This window comes from Grus americana, chromosome 3 (assembly GCF_028858705.1).
Source record: "Grus americana isolate bGruAme1 chromosome 3, bGruAme1.mat, whole genome shotgun sequence".
Lineage (NCBI taxonomy): Eukaryota > Metazoa > Chordata > Aves > Gruiformes > Gruidae > Grus > Grus americana.
Window position 1 is genome coordinate 85,387,322 of NC_072854.1, and position 22,221 is coordinate 85,409,542.

Genomic DNA, 22,221 nt, shown 5'->3' on the forward strand with positions numbered 1-22,221 from the left:
ATAGTTGTCTGTACATTTAATTTTATTCTGCAGTTATAGTGGTGGTTACTATTACTACAATTCATGTCAGGCTTAGCTGTGCAACTGCAAATCCCCATCCCAAAGTTCCTCAAATTAGGTGACAAATATATGAAGCTACCTCAAGAAATAAGTTTTCACTTATGTAATGAAGAAAAAAACCAACCATTTATTATTCCTCTGAAAGATCTTAACCAAAACATTTAAACTTTATTTATCCCACAGTTACTATGATATAGTAGTTGCTTATGATATTTTTTTCTTTATTTCATGCTAGTGATTACATTTGAAGATTAAATAATTCCACAATTTCAAGATGCAAATATTCTTTGTAACCTTTCTAATAAGCTTAAAAGCTATCAAGAGGGTTTTTTTCCAGTTTATCTAAGGTATTACCTTAAAGTAGACAGTAATTAAGAAGCAAACTTTAAAAAGCAAGTGTAAATTATTTATTATAATTTCTCCATACCTTTTTATGGTTTGGATTTCTTTTTAATTAATTTGAGCTTCAACTTTAGTGAGAACAGTAATTTTTTAACACCTATAAAAATTAGATTCTATTGTCACTAGATATTTTATACGTTGTGGATCCAAGTGTTTCAAAGCCAAATGAGGTCTTGCAGCTACAAAACCACAGTAGACATGGCTCTTGTCACCCACCCTGCCACACAAACAGTGAAAATCCTGAAAATTTTTGAAATTTGAGTAGGTGACTGAATGCAATCAATGAAATTAGAAGAAAGGAGAAATATTAGAAGGACAACTGAAGATCTGAATGGAGAAGAACATGTGAATTAGATCCAAACAGCAGCTGTAAACAAATGAGAACCAGAGGATATTCTATGCAGTAAAACTGGGGAACGAGCCATAGAGATAAAAAAGAGGAGAGAGGAGAGGAAAAAAGAGAAGGGAATATTGAAAAATGAGAGCACCTAGGAAATATTAATCTGTCCAAGATGAAATAGGAAGCAATGTCCTTTGTGTAGTAAACTAGAGCACCCAGCAGTTCAATTAATCCCAAACCGTTACTATGCTCCTGTGTGGACAGGAGTATTTCTCCACATATGCTATAGGAAAACGGAAAACCCTCTTAAGGTCAATTAGTAACAAAATCAAGAAAAGGCCTTACATTAACCTTCCAGTCATCAAATACTACATACGACATGTAAATATAAAAAAATATATAAATTGTTTACTTGACTATAAATAGCTGCAGCAGCTGTTGGCAAGAAGAAATGGGATTTCAGCTGCTTTTATTCAATTATGTTGTCCAGATTTAAAATCTCACTTCCACCTACTTGCACTTTCCTTTACTATATAACACAGTTCTCTGGGAAACAAGGAAGCAGAAAGCTAATGAAGTCTCTAGACAATTATTTATCTGCTTTTAATTAATTATGCCAGCATGAATTGGGAATTAGTAAATGTTCTTCCTCTTAAATGGCAAAAACTTGGTACAATCCCAAAGGTTCAGAAGGAGGGTGTCAAACAGTAAGAAAAGCACAAAAATTCCTAGTAAAATTCCTTTAGCAAAAATGAGATCAAATATTTTATTAGGAAGCGCATTATAATTTAATTTATGCAATTAATTAATGAGCTTATTTCTAAAAGTTATCAGAGTTCTCCCTAAAAGAGCATATGTTTTCTATGATTCTTCAGTTGTACTTTTGTCCTTAGCTAAGTTAAGTCAATAAATGTATGGTTTTTTGTTATTAACAAAGACAGTAACATAATAGTCTCTGACCATGCTGAATAATCAAAAAGTGGCAGCTACTAGCCTGGAGAGTTACAACGCAAGCAGACAAGATGGGGAACATAATATTTTTCAATCGGCAGGATTTGGTATCCAAAATGTGTTATTTTGAAAATCTGATGCATCAGTAGGAAGTTAATATTGGCCTTATATACATTTGCCTTATGCTGAGATATTGGTTCCATATTCTGAGCAATGGTATCAAGGAAAAGAGATTGGTACAACACCTGGAAGGACATACCTAGTTTAGGAACAGTTCCTTGGTAGAACAATACAGAGAATTTTCAGTGAAAATGAAGGAACAAAAATTGCCCAATTTGGGATCCAATTCTAAAAACTGATTATAAAGCTTTCCAGACTTTATAAATCCTTGAGGAGAAGCCAGTATCAGCTTTTAGTAGCTCATCTTATATCTAGTTTTATGATGAAGTTGTCTACTTTGAGGTAACTTCATGGGTAAAGATTTCAATTGTATAATTTATATTTCTTATAGCCTAATTTGTTCTGTGACAGAAAGGATGAAATACATTCCTTCAGTTGGTGCAACAGAGTATCCGAAGTTCTTTCTAGTTAAATTACTTGAAAGTAACGCTTACCAATTGTTCAGCTTCTATTATCTGGATCTGGTAATAGTTCTAGTATTAACTTTTTATCTGACTAGGCTTCTTCAGACTTATTTTTCTAATCAGTATTTTGTATTCTATTCAGTACTTCTTTCTTACTCTTCACTCAATAAGACCGCCAAAGACCTCAGTGAAATAAAGCCCATGCTGCCTACTGAATTCTAAAGAAAATGTTGATTGTCGGTTTATTTCAATTTTTAATATCTAACTGGGTATCAGACACTTTTTCTAAACTAGCTTTTGGATTTTAGCCCGAGATAGACCTTAAAGGCCATGCTAAAACTAATGCTATTTTAAAAGACATCTAGTTAAATCCAGTTTCTTTTGGAGTTAATGAGAAAACCTCCAGCCTTCTGCAGGGTTGGAATTTCACCTTTAACGATTAAAACAGAGGAAGGAGTGGATGTCATGTGAAGGCATTACACTTACCACTGAAAATAATTCTGAGTAGAATGTGGAGACTTTAATATTAAGGGCATGAATTATTTCTTATTAAAAATAAACAGCTTCAAAGACATCACCATGGAATCAGGACTAGTATTAAGAAAAATCAAATTTAAAAACTCAGTTGAAGGTTTGTTTTTAACAAAAAGTAAAGAAACATCAATAGAGTTCTGTTTTATATAGGAAACGTGTATGACACACAAGTTATAGTCAAATCATAGAATGGTTTGGGTTGGAAGGGACCTTAAAGATCATCTAGTTCCAACCCCTCTGCCATGGGCAGGGACACCCTCCACTAGACCAGGTTGCCCAAAGCCCAGTTAGAACCAAGAGAGATCTATTTTGAATTAGTATGCTATTGACAATAGCAAACAAGTTGGTCACAGGAACAATGTTACAGAACATGTATATTTTGTCGTACCAACAGCAGTAATATCATTTCATTCTTATTATTATAGAACAAATTATACTAGAAGGTGGCAAATTCCATACTTGTGATCTTTACTCATTACTCCAATATGGACATTCATTTATAAATGAAACAGATACAATTCATTAATACTTTATAAGTAATTCAAAAGTTTATTAAATTACTTTAATGATAAATAGGATTAGGTATCTAGACTACAACTATTTTATACCTGGCTAATATAATCTATTATATTGATAAACATCTAAAGATAATATCTTCACTGTTTGTGAAGTGGTTTCTAAAGGGATTTTCAGAGTTTACAATGTTGTATTATGCATAAATCCTGCTATCTACAAGCATGGTGTATTAATTACTAGAATGAAAAAACATAAATTATTTTATATAGTATCTTTTAAAACAATGTCACCTTAAGGCAATCAGGGAGGAGGAATTTTATTTAGACATGCTTAGTATGATGAAACAGATTGTGATAGTTTGACATATCTGCCTATGTAAAGGAAGTGATTTGTCGCTGATACCATGAACTCTTTGCATCTCTACCAGTCACAAACTCCATTTCTTCCCTGCAAGTGTAAAAAACTGTTCATTTTTAACCAGCTGCCACACTACATATCAGAAGAAACAACTGCTTCTTGAAAGGAAATTGGAAACGAGCACTGATGTAGCCTACCACCTGTCTGCAAGCAAGAAAATAAACTGGCCAACCTAGGAAGACGTCAATCACCTTCAAGAGCGGCAGCATGGAAATGCGGCTGCTCAAACAGTACGGGTACATATGTAGAGTGAAAGCTCACTCCAGGCTGGCCCTGCTGCTCTCTCTGCTCTTGGGAGAGACTCCTAACACATGCGGTCTACACAGGGTAACAGATTACACCAAACCGGAAAAAGCTTCAGTGGAAAAACATGACATCCATTAAATCTGATTTATCCTGACCTCTGGTCACCTTTTCCAAAAAAATCTATCTAAAGGCTTTGGGCAAATAAAATAACCCCTGCACATGAACATTTACTATTGCGGTCCTGAAACCGCAGCAGTAGCTAGAAGCCCACTGATTGCCACACACAGGTAAGCTTGTGGAGGAGTGCTACACATAACTAAAGGAAAGCTGACCCATACATCTTTATTTTGCTTGAGTATCACAACATTAATGCCATTGGTACTGAAGCAATGTCTGTAAATTTGGATATTTTCTATTCCCAAGCAGGATTTGAGTATTACTTACTTTCTGTTCATCTGAAATTAAAGTGATTATTCCATTTAAATGTTACAGGACCTGACAAGCTCAGATCAAATTCACCCAGTAGAAGAAAGTTATTTACACTAGACTTGACAAAGGTTCATGAGGTTTGCTTCATCGAACAAAATGTGCCCAAGTTTCTGTTAGACACATGAAAAAAGTGAGTGTCTCAGCATTCCTGGGTTCCTAGTATGAGGGTTATGGTACATGTGCAGGCCATGTAAATTATCTTTATCAGCTTTTTTTTTTTTTAGTTAAGCTGATAAATGGGATTCACTCTACTCTTGCTGTACTTCCACAAGTTTTGATTAATGCAAAGACCACAAACATAAGCATGACCTTTCCAATCCCTTCTTTCTTCCTTTTCATAAGAGGCTCTTATCTCCGTTAGCAAACTCTGGAAGAACCTCTCTTTGCTTGCAGCTGTCTGGTGCTGTCTCCCAAATGGCAATCATTTAGAACATCTCATCTGGCTCCTGTTCTTTGCTGCTACCTTACTGCATATGCATGAGCAAAGGGGCAGGAATAACTTAGAGCTGACCAATTTTTCAAGTACGGTTTCATAAAATCAAATGAAAACCCTCATATTTTTCTTCTAAGTCTTTAGAGCAAGTACTGTGTATTATCATGGTCATTATTACTACAGCAGCTGCTGGAGAGAGATTTTACTATGAAGCAAAGGAGGGAAAGGTGGAAGAAACACAAACAGATGTTGTGCTACTGAGTCCTCCCTTTTTATTGCACTGGATCAGTGACCACAGTTTACACAGCTGCCGGTGGGCATCCGGTTACAAATTAGCTACACCAGTTAAATGAAAAGACTATTAATGGCAAGAACTGAAGCTGAAAAATCACGGGAGGTGTCTATTTCAAGGTACAGTCTTGTTTTATAACTTACAAAGTTTGATTTATTCATATATATTTGACTTTAGTGTAATTCTTGATGTCCGAGCGCAGTAGCAAACTCCTTCCACAGAGTGCCCAAAAGAGCTGGACCAAGGCAATCTGAATGCAAAAGCAGCACATTCTGGAGGTGGCCGCAGTGCTATGGCTCTGCTAGGGTAGCCGTCCAATAATGAAATGCTTTCAGCCAAATTCATTTGGCTTTACAGATATGAGTAAATCAAATAAGCAACATTCAGGAGTAAAAGTACTGTAAAGGAAGAAGGGGACGATGGCTAAACATATTATCAACTCTTAAAGACACTTTCTGAGCCACCTAGATAGAAATTCTTTGTGGGCTGACTTAAGGATGAAATGCGTGTTTGCGAATAACACACATTTCATTATGAAAATACTTGAAAACCGACACTGAGTTTTCTCCTTAAAGAGACGACAGCATGATTTACCATTAGCATGCAGGAATTCTAGGCAATAGGGAAATCAAGTGTCTGCCCAAAGGGCATAAAAGAAATCAGTGCAAGAACCAAGTACAGAATTAATCCTTTGGCAATTTCAGCTGACACCTTTAAATCAGCTCATCTACCCATTTTGTTCTATTTTTTTCCCCCAAGGATTAAAAAGACTTCAGTCTCTAGTGTGGTCAGTCTGGTACATTTCACGGCACTAATTATCACTTTAAAAAAGAAAAACACAATGTAGAAAAGCAGAGTGGATTTTCCACATTAAGAGTAATTGGCACCATCAGTGAAGAGTCAGCACTTACCCCGTAATGGTCAATTCAACAAACACATGTCTAAGTGCCAAACCGCAAGCCCTTACAATTCTGTAAACTCAGTTAATTGCTTCTTTTCAGGTTGAGATCAGGCTTATTTTTATGACTGAATTAAACTTCCACATTAAAAATAACTCAGATGATTTCTGTTCCTTAAAATTTTACAGATGAGCTGTAGGCTGAAACACAAACATTTTTTAAGTACATATTGAAAAGCAAACAATATAACAGCAACTGTACGTTGCGCATAGCTATTCTAGGCACAAGCTCTACTCTGCTCCACTGAAATAACTTCAAATCTGGTACAATTTAGCAGAATCCACCCATCATCTCCAGTTTATTTTCTTGACGGAGATTTACTGCAGCAAGCCAAATTCTTTCAAATCTTCCACAGAAAATTATTTTCCATTTATGAAAAATGTGCAGAGTTTCTTTGACTGGCAATTTATACTTGTAACTATTTTTTACTTGAAATTGCTGTTTCCAGATAATAGCTTTACACTTATTAACACAGTGAAAGCAAATGTTGCTGCCAGACCTTCTGCCTTTTGTTCTCCCACTATCCATAAAGCAGCCTTCTTCATTCCCACAAAGGAAAAAATTGCACTGCAAAATGTGACTTTTTTTTTTTTTTAATTTATGGTAGTGCCACTTCCTTCTTACTAGTTATTTGTTTTACTAAAGAACAAGTTGATTGAAGGAGTTAGATGTTTTCACCCTGGAGAACAGAAGGCTCAGGGGGGACTTCATCACAGTTTTCCAATACTTAAAGGGTGACTACGAAGAGGATGGAGGCTCTCTCTTCACAAGGAGCCACATGGAGAGGACAAGGGACAATGGGTACAAGTTGCACTGGGAGAGGTTTCATCTTGATATAAGAAAGAAATTTTTTACACTGAGAACAATCAATCACTGGAATAACCTCCCCAGGGACATGGTGAAGGTGCGAGTGCACAGAGTGCTAGATATTTTTATCTAGGCTCCCTTTCCCACAAAAGGTTGGAGTAGATGATCTTTCGAGGTTCCTTCCAACCTGGGCTGTTCTATGATTCTGTGAATCTAACTGTCTACTTACCCCTTAATTCACAATTTGCATGCCTCGCTCTCATGAGTAGTTCACAGCACTGGTAGATGAGGTATGCAAATAGTCCTTAAATTTTTCTGGACAGAGTAGAATATACTCTTAAAATATGTGAGCCAAGGTCTACTTTATGTTGCTCTTACAGGTATGTTGCTGATATTAGAATTAGACGGAGATGATAACTTTTGGTGCAGACACAGGCATTATTTATTTCTGCATCTCAAAATTGCATAGCTTCACAAGAGCTTTGTAACAGGACCCTATGGGGGAGACAGTCATAGTAAAACCCTGACACACTGGTGAAAAGTGGACAGAAGATACTGGAAATCCAAATTATGGTGACAACAATTCACAGAAATTTAGGGATTTTCCCTAGAAATTCTAGATTGCCTTGTCTAGAACTGGAGCAAAAAGTCACACACCGATTTTACAAAACAATATTTTCAGAAGTTTTGTCATGTGAATAGCTCTCGCTCACCATCTGTTAGACTCACTGCTATCTGGCAATTTTGAGCACTACCAAAAGGCAGCATTTAGGGCAATTGGCTTTCTGAAGATTTGCATCCAGCCAGCTCCAGATAGCTGACTTTGGACTAGGACTGACATTTTTGTCATTGTGGATAGTTTTTTCCACCCATGCAATCTAAAAGGATAAAACCCAGCATAAATTAAATTACTGTGGTGTTCTGGTTACAAATGTTAGTAGTTTGTGTGTTTGTTTAATTTTAATTGGATATCAACATAGGACACCATGTTTTCCATTTAGTTTAAGGTTTCTTCTATTTCAAATTTCATAACAACCGGATAATCTGAATAACAGCCTATCCCAGTATTGCAGTTCTGGTTTGACAAATAAAAGTTAAGCTTCCATATCAAATAAACATAGAATGGTAATCTTTCAAACTCTGATAAATATAGACAGGTGAGTGTTTTCTAGCTGACAACTGAGAAATAGAATATCACACATACGTCTCTTGAGACCTTCACTTTATCTTCAGGAAGCAAACATATGACACTCTGTGTAAAGTTACATAAAACTGGAAGCAATTAGCAATCTCTTTCATGCAACATATCAGTAAGTTGTGAACTGGCTACTTCCAAATATCAAATTATGTATTATAATGTTCCTCATCATTCAAGTCACATTTTTAAACACAGCGATTTTGCTTTTTTCTGGAATTCCACAATGATCATACTTTCATTTCTAATATGACAGAAAAACACATTTTTTAAATTAAAAAAAATAATAAATATTCCATTCCCAAAAGTCTGAAATGGAGAGAGGAAAAATTAAGTATTTTTAATGATGCTTCAAAGAAGGAAGATTATCTTTCCCGTAAACAAAATATAATAGGAACTTCCACAGAATATTTTATTTCTGCCATTTCTACTAGAAATCATTCCTTTCCGGAAAATTTCAGATCATGTAACAAGATTCCTGTAAATCAGGGAAATAAATGTCAGTTACGCACCAAACTGTGTTTGCTGCTGGCCACACAAGAAACCTGTGGCAGAGTTTGGAACCAAAGCTATACTTCCACATTCCAAATCAGCTGATTGAGCAATGAACTGTTCTTCCTTACCGCGCTGATTTTAATTATAGTTCACTTTCTGTTTAAGATGCTATAAAAGTGTCCAAACTTAAGAATAGAAATGTAGCTCTCAGTAACAGTACCAGAGTGTATTTTATTAATTCTATTTATTTTCTATATATTGAAAAATTCTGTTAAGAAAACAGCACATGTTTAAAAAACTATTTAGCATGACACTGAGTAAATTTCTCATGGAGTAGAACTTAAACTCATTTTCTACTGATTAAAGTAGCTATCATTTTCATTCTTGACCATCATCTTGTTTCCTGGTACCTGCTGCAATAAAATGGATAACCAAAATCCTCAGATTCTTAGTAAAGGTTTTTAAAGTTTGATGCTCTCTATTTTGCTATTGAAATTATACTGGTCAAATGCTGCCTGGCCACCCCCACTGCAACAGAAGACAAAATCATGTCCAATCATTCAAAAAGACAAACTAAAATTTTCAGACAAGAAAGAAAGAGAAATTACCTGGGTCTTCTATAGATAAGTTCTTCGTTAACCATTGAACAATGTCTGAACCTAGGAACAAAACAATAAGCATTTTTAGCTTCATAATTTTTCTCTTCCTGTTCTTCAATTCTCTAGGCCAATCAATATTGTTCTAGCATTTAAAAGAGAACTATATTTTTTTGCTGTTTGTCTAGAAAAAACTAGACCATTCTAATTTTTTCAGTTTCTTTTTTATAGTTTTCTTTTACTACTCACTTATTTAAGCCAAGACTCATAAAATGTAATAGAAGTACATTAAGGGTATGATAATAACCTGCATTTCAAAAAATACATTACTGCAACATTTACACAGAAAAACAAATGCTTTATTAAGTTAATGTTAAGTTTTCCCCACCTTCCAAATTAGTTTACAAATGAAGGCTAGAAAACATAAATGCAGCACACATTGTGATTATCCGATATATGGAGTACATGCTGCAGGCCATGCTGGAGGCTTAAAACCCTCCTTGGGACTAATGCGTGGCACTGTGAGCTCCTCTTAGGAGCTGCAGTTTGTGTTCAACTTTGCCTTCTGACTTTATTATCTTTAACTATCACTTCTGCTGCAGTGACTTTCAACCCATTCTGCTGGCTATCAGCAAAAGTATATTCAGTTACCTAAATGTGTACTACCAATGTTTCAAACTCTGCCTTGTGGCTAAGCTCTTCACAGAATTAATTTTTCTCCCTGGTGCTAAAGCTCTTTCCTTACCACTCCGGTCTCTCTTCTTCTTCTTTATACCTTCATTTACTGTCTATCCATTTCTTTCTATTTAATTTCCATTTCTTATTTTAAGGTCCCATGTTATTGCTCGCCTTTTAACACCTTCAATACCAGATTCCCTGCTGTCTTTCACACCGAGTATCCTTCCAACTCCACCTCCTAATTCCTAAGCCCCTCTGCTTCTCTTGGCCATGCACTTCCTATCACACTTTGCACTCTATGTGCTAAGTCACAAGCCAAAGTCAGTCTTGGTTTTCAGACTGAAAGCTACATTTGAACTTCACCCACTGTGAGAATGAGTTACACAATAAATTATGAAGCAGATCTGTAGACAAAAAGACAAACACGGTCATGATTTAAGCAACTTTAAATAACCAAATTGGCTTAAGGGGAAAATATACTGAAACGTGTGTGTGGGGGGGTGTTATGTGCATGTTCTCCAAGTTTCATGACGGTTGTATCATGCGTCCAGTTCACACAAGCAATGTAATAGAGAGAAATGTCACACAACACTTCCTTATAGAACCAATATTTAAGTTACTAATCCATTTTTTAGCAGACATAACAACATAATTCTTTTATAAACCTTAAATTTAGAAAGATAACACAAATCTACACAATCCACACAAATGTAAAACAAATCAAACCAATAAAACTTCATGAATGGACAATAATGCATAAGATTAGAATGAAGAGGATACTTCCCCTTTCACTCCCTATATTTAGATTTCTTCCTCTACTTCCATAGTGCCTAATTTCCTTTAGTTTTCTTAAGACAACGAATATGATATTTTAAAAAAAGCATTTCAGATAAAGAAGAAAATTTATTTCTCCTTAAGTTCTTAATTTTAAAGAATACACTTTTGTATCTTTTATTTTATTTTATTACTATTAGGAATAACATTATCATGTATTTTACAAAGCCTACTTGATTATATCATAACTTTGCATGTGTGTATGCATCACTAAATTGATTACATAGCAATGAAAACTGTGGAGATTTTACAACCATGTCTAGAGCAGAGATTTTCATTGCTATGTTACATGTCTAAATTTTCATGAATATTAAACTCCAGTGGCACCATTTCTCATAGCATTTACATGGAATTATTTCTTGAACGAGGCAATTTACCTTTGCATGCTGTTGGATGTGTACAAAATATTTCAGACAGGTATTCCTACCTCATAATATTCTATTTTATGAATTTTTATAAATACATCTTCTTCCTTTTTTAAGCATATGAACTTGATCAGGCTGACACTGAAGGAAGAATTTTAGCTTAGTATAAGATGAAACTTCATAGGCTTCAATGACACAGTTCCAAGCCTAGCTATATTTTTATGTCAGCTGATTAGAGAATGTAGTCAGCCCTAAATAGTTTCCTAAATCCTTAAAGGTCAGAGAAAAAAAAGTAATTAGAAAAACAACATGGCATTTTTGAATATTGATTCTTAAGTTTGGATTTGTTCAAATCTCTCAGGTACCATATGGGAAGACATTTTCTGTTCTTTTTATCTCACCTTCAAATACTTCTTTTTACCTCTTTTGAAAACTTTCCTACAGTGACACACCATATTCCTCAGTCCTCAGTTCCTGGCATCACATTTGTGTACGTCGTCTACGCATCAGAAAATTCACCTCCATGTGTTGCACTGTTTTCTGGCTTATTATAAATAATAGTGAAAAATGGGATTTCTTGACAATTGTATCATCTGATTCTGAAAGATCATTACTGCTCTATTCACATTTTGCAGTGAAGCCATTCCCCTGGCACCTGAAAGCCTGAACAGCAGTTTAAGCCAACTATCACATTCGAACACTCCGATGATTTCAGCTGCATGACTTTAATGACAAAAGCCCAGACAAATAAATATTAACATGAACACTCTCCTTCTAGTGTGAAGGCTATTCAAGTAAAACAAATTTGCAAGTAATTTGTCATATCACAAGTGAAAAATTTATGAGTTCGTATTCCTTTGGGAGATCTTGTGGCCAGCTCTAGTCCTAAAAAGAATAATAAAGGTATTATCTTGTATAGCTTGCCATGTGTTTTTTTAGCTGCTACTTTTAATGTCTAATAAACAAAATTATTTCATTCAATCATTCCTGTGCCCTTTTTAAAGATTTATTACTTAGGCAAATGTGTTTCTAAAAGCAAAACCATTACTATAATTTCTTATCTCAAGAAGAACAAGGCAGCAAACCCGGTGAATGCTTTACAGGAAAACAATATTTCCTTTGAGTCTGAGCTTTGAAAATCTGGTGACCAGTAAATTCACGTCATTTTTCATGCACCACACTTCACAACTACAGGACTTATGATCCAAAAATTAGGATGAAAAAGACTTCATTATTTGTAAACAAGAATTAATACTTATAGGATAAAACATCTTTAACGTTCAAACCTGAATCTGTCTTATCATGGGGAAATCTATCAAAAAGACATGCTAGTCAGATGATATAAATTTTATGGAAGCCACTACCTTAGTATTGGACTCTCCTGAAAAGGAAAACCTCCGCAATTCAAAATATAAAATGTTTGCCGTGTCAGAGAGATATTCAGGTTTTGTATACTGTTTATCATGCCAGTCACTGGTAATGTGTGATAACAAAGCCCCAGTAATAACATTTTCAAAGTGGATTCTCAAGCTAGGTCTCCCTGCCTCACTTCCAGAAGGCAGCTAAAAGGCAAGTTGGCTATTAGATCTGTAAGGTGCAGAAGACTGAAGTTAAATTGCCAACTGAATTTTGAAATCCCAGAAGAACTCTTAACTGTCGTGCCAATTTCTATACCAAATAGAACCAGACAAGGCAAAGTGATCATTTGTAATAATAAATTAAAGCTAGTGCAAGCAGAAAACATTCCAAAAAGGTTTTTTTTAGACTCAGAGCCTGAGGGCCAACAGTGAGATTCCTTAAATGCCAGCACCTATCCAGATAAATGCAATAAAATTCACAAGATCTTACTCAAGTCCAAAAATATGAGACTTTCAACTTCTTTAAAGAAAAAGGCAAAAATACGTCTACATTCATATACAAACAAAAAAGACTGAAGTGTGTTCTTTGTAAAATGCACTTGCTGAAAACTCCACAAGTGATTAATTTAAAATGAAATGCTCCAAAAATAGCAATTGTTGAAGCTGTCATGGCACCTTAGGAAAATATTTTTGAGGAAAGTGTGATCTCTGAACTCTGCAATGCTAATTTCCAAGTCAAAGTCATAAAGGCAAGGGCAATGCTAAGGCTAGCTTTCAAGAAAATAACACTTATTTTAAACAAGTCTTTACAGAGTGCATTTCAAAAAGATGTTGATTCTGAACTATAGAAAATTTCACCGGAATTATAGATCTGGTTTTTTGCTATGCATAGATGCAATGAGCCATGTAAGCCTTGATCTGATAACAAAAATACATGATAGTAGTTCTGCAAAAGAAAATCAAAATTCAAAATGCTCTGTCTTTTTAAAAATTCAAAAATATATTTAGCTGAAGAAGATTCAAGTTGCAAGAAAGTATATTTTAATCAGAATCACAAACGAGTCTACTGAAAAACTTAATGATTTCTCATTTCACAAGGAGACAGAGTCAACATTGCAAAAAACAGTCTTTTACTGCTAATATATGGGTTTAATAACTAAAATCTATTACTGTTTTTACTTGTAGACCTCAGAATATTTACAGATGATGAAGAGAAACAGGGACACAGGACGCTCCCCTGCATTACTGATACCAAGAGACAGAGTTTTGCTGTTGACAATCCAGTAAACAATTACTCTATCTCCATCAAGACTTTTGCCACCTGAATCTTCAAGAGCAACATAACCATTGCAATGTTTGTCCCACACTGTGAAAGCTGGGAAGCCGGGTCTGTTGGGCGCGCGCTTGTTTGCTGAAAAGCAGCAACAGATGATCCGGGAGCTCCGCCAAGGGAGCCCCTTGGTCGGCTGGGTCACCTTCAGTGCTTCACCACCACCCAGTCTTGAGAACCTGGAGAATTTTGTGCAGGGCAACTCACAGTAGGGAAAACTTAATAAACATTACTCTAGAAACCACCAGTTTCTAAATTTAAGACAACAAGACTGTTACTAAATTACTAAGGAAAGAGCACTGCATTTCCATTGTTTCATTTTCTTTGGGAGAGAAGGGAATTGTGTCATTTTGACTTCCGTCTTCAACACCATTGTTCTATCACACTACTTCATGGCAACACATCAGAAAATTCAGTTTAGTTACTGATACACACTTCAAAATCCTTGGTCACAAGTGTCTGAAAAAAATATAAAGTGCAATTTCATTTCTCACCACTGATTCAGATATTGGAAACACAGAAACTAGACCAAATGAGCAGGGAGATTGTAAAGGCTGGTGGCCTATCCGGTTCTCAGCACTAGCTGTTTTCTGACAAAAATTGCTCTCTACTGGGGAGTTCGACTCTGTGAGAAAGGACTCTCACCAGTGAATGGCACAAGACGATCTGCATTCTCCCTGAAGTTTTCACAGTCACAAGCCATAACATATGTTGTCACTCTCTTATATCTGTACCAGTATTTTACAATTTCTTTTCTTTCTCTGAGAAGCACAGTTTGTGTATGAATTGTGCACGCATGCATCTGAAAGAAATCAAGTACCACGTATTTCAGGTCAGAAGGGCAGAGGGAAGAAAAGAAAAGGCTATGTTATCTTTTGGTATACTTATGGAAAACAGTATTTGGATCCGTGCGGTATTATTCAGCTTATTTTCTCCCTATGTCTATTTAGCTGAGCAAAGAGAAGGTTTGCATCACTTGATAGTGCTGTGTAGAAAGGTGAAAGAACGGTGTGGGGACTTCTCTCTGAGGCTGGGGTTGCAGTAGTGCTTGAAGGAACAAGGAGTTATTTCCCCATATATTATGGCTCTGATCAGTACTAAATGGCATTGGATTTCAGTCTAACAAAAAATGTATTCAGAGGTACTTTGATTGCCCAGTTCTTAGTTTCAGAAGTAAGCTTGTAACAAATGTTTACATGGTAAAAAGGGGAGATAAGGAAAATGATGCAAAGAAGCTGTGTAACTAAATTTGATTTGTTTCATACTAATTTAAATGCTTTACACCTTGTATTTTTATTTAACAGTTGTCTCTTTCTTTTCCCTATTCTTCTGGATTAATGTAAAATAAATGTATAGACCTAATCTGGTATAATTGTTTACCATGAGTGGCAACAGAGCTGAAGCTGTGATAATTTGAACACATTGCTGATTGCATTTACGTATTTAACCTACCAAATTTTACTATTTAAATGAGTTGACTTTTAAAAGAAAGACATCATTGATCAAAATGCAGTTTGATTAAGGAAATTTGCATATCAACTTTCACACACTTATTTCTGCCCTTTTTCAAAATTATTGATGAAAACAAATACATAAACTTACTCTTCTGACTTATTGTAATTGGAGGTGGACCGCACATTTGTTTGAGTCCCCTTACCTCAAGGAAGATTATACCCACTTGTAGATTTAAAAATCCCATCTGAATAATACTAACTGTACAGAGAATATGACATTTTAATGAAACTACTCAAGCATGAAAATAATTACAGTTTTCTAGTTTTAAAACAATATACAATGCAATATACTTTTTTATAAGTGAAGATGGACACAGGAATTTGCAGAAATAAAACCCTCAAGTGAATCATCCTACTGCTTTTGAGTTGGACACTTTCATTCTACCCTGTAATCAATTCTCAAAAATACTCAAGCCTAGCAGGGCAGAAAGGATCCGTACTTCTGGCTAGCATAACCCTGTGAAGAACAACGTGTTGCTTGAAATTGTTAAATTACTGAATCTCTGCTTCAGAGAGGAAAATTCAGCTACTTTTATATTGTGAAAGAACTAAAACAGGATGTGAAAAATCTCTTCCACTTCCATACCTACATGAAGTCACTCAACAGTGCTGACCAACAAATTCCAGTAATGTAAATTCTGTCTCATAACCAAGTTTCAGAATATAAATCCAGTTCATAAAGACTAAATGGTAATTAATCACAGCTGTGTATCTGTGCCCACTCTTTACCCTAAAAGTCCCAATCCACACAGGCCTCTGTCTTTCCCAGCAAAAGGAACTGCTGCTTCATTCCGGCAACATGTCTCTCCCAAAGACATCCTCTACTTAGATCTCTTCAACAGCCACAAGTGACTGTTTTACAGATGACACTAGCTGTGCATAATTGGCAATATACCAGTAACCACAGATGGGACCCCAGTAATCCCAAGGCTGTTATAATAAGCACTAGAGTTTAGCATCTTGCTGAAGAACGTTGTTTCATGATAAACATTTGCAAGACAAAAGTGGTGCTGTTTGGAAAAACTAAGTGGTATGAAAACCCAGCACAGCCTTTCTGTTGTAAAGGAATTTTTATGCTTTTCTTCAAAATGATGTAAAGCCATGTGATCTTGTTTGACTATAATAAAATATCAGCATTCAGGTGACATGGGTAAAGAAAAGACTATTTTGTACATTCCCCTGATAACAAAATCTTACTTCTTCTGCGTAAAAAGTATTTGTGGGGAAAAAACCCAGGAAATATAAGTAGAATTCTGAACACTATAGGGTCGCCCTGAAGAAATTTCACTTATGAAAAATCTTCATGTCCAAATAGGAAAAGAAAAACAAATGAAACCCACTTCATTTTTAAACACTGTATGTATTCTCCAAACAAAACTTCTAAAATCTGAGATGAGCAAGGAGCCCAGGAGTCTTATCAGTGAGACCTACTTGATTTCGTGTTCATCAGAAATCTTAAATAATGGTAAGATTAGAAGTGAAGTGACTTTCAGTTTTCCTCATCACTATGACCCATCCTTCTCCTCTCAATCAATTCCTCTCTTCATCCTTCAAACACATGCAAACACATTTGGGTATTATTAGGAGAGAAATAGCACAAGAATTCAGCATCTCGTCATGTTTGCCTTCCCTCATTACCTTTGGGAACTCCCGAGCTAAATCCCATCCTCCAAACAGTTTTGGATCCACCTCCAATTGGAGACCTGGAACCCTGTGAACGCTGAGCATAACTGTGTCCATGCTCTTCCCATCACTAGTGTGTACTGCGCAAATCAATAGGCAATGATTCTGTTCTGCAATATCGATGCCCCACTGTGTGAGTGCCTAGCCGCCAGCCTAAAGAACAATTTTTCCATCTCTCTTAGTAGGATGCAATTTCTTTATACAAAGAATGAGAATCTCCATGTGGAAGAGTCTCTACTGCCTGCTGATTATATTCTTTAAAGCACGAGGCAACTTAGTCCAAATTTCTGCTCAGACACAAGCAGTTTCAGGCATTTGAACCTGAGTGTCTCCACCTCAGTCTTTAGGCATTCTGCTCAGGGCCCCTTTTAATTCCTTTTGCTGGAGTTGTAACACTATTGTGTTAAATAGTTTCGGAGATAACAGGAGAAAATAAATTGTCTGCTACCCTGAAGGACACCCATGTGGTTACTTCGGCACCTGGAGTACCCTCCCTACTGCAGTGAAAGCTGGATTATGGAAAGTAGAACAGCATTGGCAAGTGCATCCTGGTGCAGTACACAACAGTGTACCTATGCGAGAGTAGTCTCCCTCAAGAAAAGCCGAGAAAGAAACAGATATGTGACTCCCATCCCAAGTTTGTCCTCTGGTTCCTGAAATACCATGTAAATGGGCAACAATAACATCGTTGTTGCCTAACTATCTTGAACTCTCACTCTGAAAATTCATCCAAAATTACTTTAGGAAAACTGACAACACATTTTTGAGGGACAGACTTGCTATTTACCATAACTAGTTCATCTGGTTTTCTTTTTAAGTCTGCTAGATGTTTCACTAACATTTCACTGATCACCTCCTAAGTCTTCTTTCTTCATGAACAAGCAAGTTTCAGGTTAATATAAGAACAATCTATTGTTAGTTTCATGATGGAGGGCTCCTCAGGTGAAAGCATCACCAAGGCATAGGGGTTTTTTCCTTTATCCTATGTATTTGTATGCAATTACTGAAACAGAGCCTTTTACAATAATTCAGCAGTGACTGAAATTTCTAAATGAAGGCATTTCCTAGGTCATTTGAATGGCTTTCTTCCTCCAGAGAAGTAAAAATAGTAAGCTTGTGCTAGGACTATACTGAGACCATATGCGAAGTATTCCAGGGGAACATGGACAGATGAGACCACAGAGCTAAAGGGCTGCCAAGTGGAAACGGTGTCAGGGCAGAGCCAGAGGGCAACAGACTACATTATTTCATGCAGTGTTTGCGGATAGGAGCAACCACTGTAAATAATTTTATACTTAACTATAGTAGGTGACCATGCAGAAATTGTAAAGTCATCTAATTTTATGATTTGCATAAATCTCAATTACTTCAGTTTATACTGCTTAAAATATAAACCCAGATTATTTAATTTTGGATTTTTTTTAAGAATGCATATAAATATACACTATACCTAGCTGGAGATATTACTTATAATCTTTCTGTAATTTCACAATTACAATGTCTTGAAAAGAAAGCCAAGCTAGAAAAAAATATTCATCAAAGTAGAGGTGACACTATCCAAAGCAACTTTATCAACTTTCTGTAGCACTGTGATCGCATACTGCAGCTTCTGCCCCCTTAGTTTTTACAAAATTGCATATCATTGTTAGTCAAATGTGTTCTTTCTCTCGTACACGTCAGTAACTGTCTGCAAGTTGCACTTTGATAATCTTTGCAACACAGTAAAAGCTACCTGAGATTATCTCTGCCACAATAAACAGTTTTACTTTCTTATTTTTTTTATATCAGCGGTTTGAAAATAGTGTGTAAAAACAAACATCCTCTAAGTTCAACAAAAAGGCTTTGTGAAAGTCTTCACTACGTTATTGCTTCAGGCAATTCTGTATTTTTTTTTATATTTCCACTTCAATATCTCTAAGAAATACGATATTTTCCTTCCAAAATGGTTCTTCTAATTCTTGCCATACTGCCCCCCAAAAACACCCACACACAGATGGCAATGGAAGGAAGTGAGGCAGCAATGCAATTTTTGCTAGGCACTACACATTCACAGAGGACTTTCACAGGGGAAAATCCTGAAGTCCTAATTCAGGGATAACAGGAATAAATATATAAATGATAGATGATTTGACTTGTAACTCCAGGAAGAAAGTCAGTGGAGACACAGTGACTTACCGTTTTGACATTTGCCCAGCAACAATGTCAATGTGCTTCCTTCCTCACAAAGCATTCCTACACAATAATAGTTAATTTATACAGCTGGTTTGAAAATGGGTTTTTCCACCGTTGCTATTTCAAAACACTCTTTCAGTGACTCATGCTCTTACTGTTCTCTACGCTTAAGACTCTGAAAACTGATGTCCAAAAAAACCCTTTTGATCATCACAGATTTCCAGATTAACCAAAGATGTTTAATTTAGTTACTTTGACTAAAACACAGCCTTCAGAAAGATTTAGTGATTCTAAGTACAACAATATAATCTGATGCTCTGCAGAAACTCCTGATAAAAGTTGTGGGATTGGATATAAAGAACCCAGAAGTTCCCCAAGAATTTGCTCATTAGCCAGCCATTCTCACAGCTACAGAAGCATCTCCAATAGGAAACCTCACCTCAATAAAAGAAATTCTACAACATGCAGTTGCACAAAATACTTATCTTCAGAGTACCACCCAACATGGGGGCACAGGCTATAACAGCCCCAAAAGACGAATTTCATGACAAAATGCCAAGAACTGCAAAATAAAAATACTTTGTTTGGCTAAAGTAGTCATCTGGGTCTTTTAGGGCTTTTATTTTTTAACACATAGGTCCCACTATTCCATGGCTTCTAGCACAGACCAGCTATTTGTAGGCTAATAGCAATAAATATAAAATATAAGATACCAAAAAGTTTGCTGAAGCTGCATAGAAACTTTCATCCTTAATCCTAATATTCAAGTGTTACACCAGAAATGTCATTGACTACGATCAGAACTTCACTCAAGGCTTTTTTTTTTTTTTTTTTTCTATTTGAAATACAAAATGTTTTAATATTCAATAGACCACAGAAAGTTCAAATGAATTTCTATTTTTGATTAAGATGTGCTGGATGTTTTTGTGCTATTTCCTCCAGATCCATGATTATTTTAATACTGCTATGTCTCAGAGTTTACACTTCAAAGATCTGCTGCAGGGCTACATTTGCAAAAAGGAAAAGAAATGAAGTTATTCAAATTGTAAGTACCTATACTTTGGAGCATTAGTCTGACTGAAAATGTAATCCCATTCAGCTTTTACCAAAATATGGGATTGTTTCAAGACTTTATTATGCTCAATTGCTTGGGATAATAAAAATCACATCATACTGCATGGAATGAACTGTGTTAGAAATAAAACTGATCTTTGCTCCAACTCGATACTTCCACCAAATTGAGCATATTTTTCATTTGCAGTCTTTCATCGCTATTCAGAGATTCTGAATTAATTTATTCTAAATGTCAATAATTGTGCTGCACAACTGTCTGAAGCGGATATGACTGGGTCTGCTCTCAAAGAAATAAAAATCTCGTGGTTCTTCTCATGGTAGTTCTTTACATATGCACTTCTAGTACTTTGTCACAATAAAGGCAAAATCTATTTGTTCTTAAGGATAATTCCCAAAGATGCATTGAAATGTAAGTTGTGCTGACAATTGAAATTCTCTAACATGATTTATCCATCAATAGAGATTTATAAAAATTTAAATAGACATGAACTACCATTTTAATATGCAATCAACAGCTCTTGGGTTTAAAAAAACTTAATCATACCATCCATAAAAAGTAATTTCTGTCTAAAATTGAAGACTGAAGTGCAATATATGCTCATACATGTGATTATGTGTGCCAGCCATCATATAAATTATGCTCTCACCAATCACAGTAAACACAGCAAACCGAGAAGTAAAACTTCTCTTCTTCTGTAGAGAAGATAAATCCCTCTGCATTTTAGTTTACCAAGTTCATTCCTTTGCTGCTCTGTTTCCCCAGGGATGTTCACATGAGCATTTGTGAGATATTAATTGCAGCCCTGTAGCTAGTATTGGCTTTTTGTCTATGACATTTTTTACAGGAATTCAAAAGCAGCCTTTCTGCTTTAACAAGTAACTTGGTACCATGTTAGTCAAATGCATCTTAGAAGCAAACTACTTTTTTTCCATCAGTATCAGCTTCTGGCAATGACCATAGAGCCATCACTAATGTCTCCATTTTAGGTATGTTTCTTGGAGCCTGGACAAAGTAACAACCTCTGCAAAAACCTCTTGTCTTCTTGTCTTCTCCCATCCCTACCCTCACATTCATTATGTCCAGAGCTACCATGTGATACACTAATCACACTAATCGGCTGGCTCATGGAAGTTTATGTGAGAAAGCAGGAGACAGTTATTTTCAGCCATCCATTATCAGGTAGAAGAATAACAGAAAAGACATTATTCTGAACAACAGTGGACCACTAGCCCGTGATGCAACCTTTGGTAGGTCACATGGCTTGTATTTATCTCTGTAGTAAAGATAATAGTATCCCATACTGTGCTGTGGATTTTGGGGGCTACAGAACAGAGAAGCGTTTTGAAAAGATCGACCTGTAGGTATTGGTGTAATAAATAATACTACATGTCCTGGAGTTTGGATTCTATTCTTCATGTTATTTTACTGTACATTGCAATGTTTTATTTCATTTGGATGAAACAGCTGAGAACGGATGGTGTCTTACTGTGAACACAGGATGGGTCTTTTATAACTTAGACTTGTGAGCACAGAAGCTCTTCATGAGGATGAAGCTGTAGTCATTATTTTTTCCCTTTTTCACAAGATGCAGAGGAAAATTAAGTTCATACTGTTGCCTAGGAGTATGCAGTGACGTGAAGACTACTTTTAGCACCTGTTGCGTCTTTGCTATTTACATTGTCAGAGTAAGAATAAATAGCAGCAAGATGTAAAAAAAACCCTCGGTAAAGGAACACATAGACACAGCCATTCACGAACCTATCCAAATCAGTTCTGTCCCTCTTCCCAGCCTCTGTACAAAACAATTTATTTGTATTTTGACCTCTCCATGTAATATTTTAAGACCTATGTGTATTTTATGTAAAATTGTTGATGGCCACCATTTCTTCCTTAACC

At 35.8% G+C, this 22,221-nt stretch overlaps 1 protein-coding gene across 7 annotated transcripts in view; it reads right to left on the bottom strand.

Moving 5' to 3' along the window:
- Positions 1-22,221, bottom strand: part of RGS7 (regulator of G protein signaling 7) — a 252,466-nt gene that overhangs the window by 94,088 nt on the left and 136,157 nt on the right. For all 7 annotated transcript variants that reach the window (XM_054822275.1, XM_054822269.1, XM_054822271.1 and 4 more), the window contains one exon: positions 9,329-9,379. Coding sequence is in view for 6 of the 7 variants with exons in the window: in XM_054822269.1 (XP_054678244.1) it covers positions 9,329-9,379 (51 nt within the window). In the remaining variant the exon portion in view is untranslated. The remainder of the gene's footprint in view (positions 1-9,328; positions 9,380-22,221) is intronic.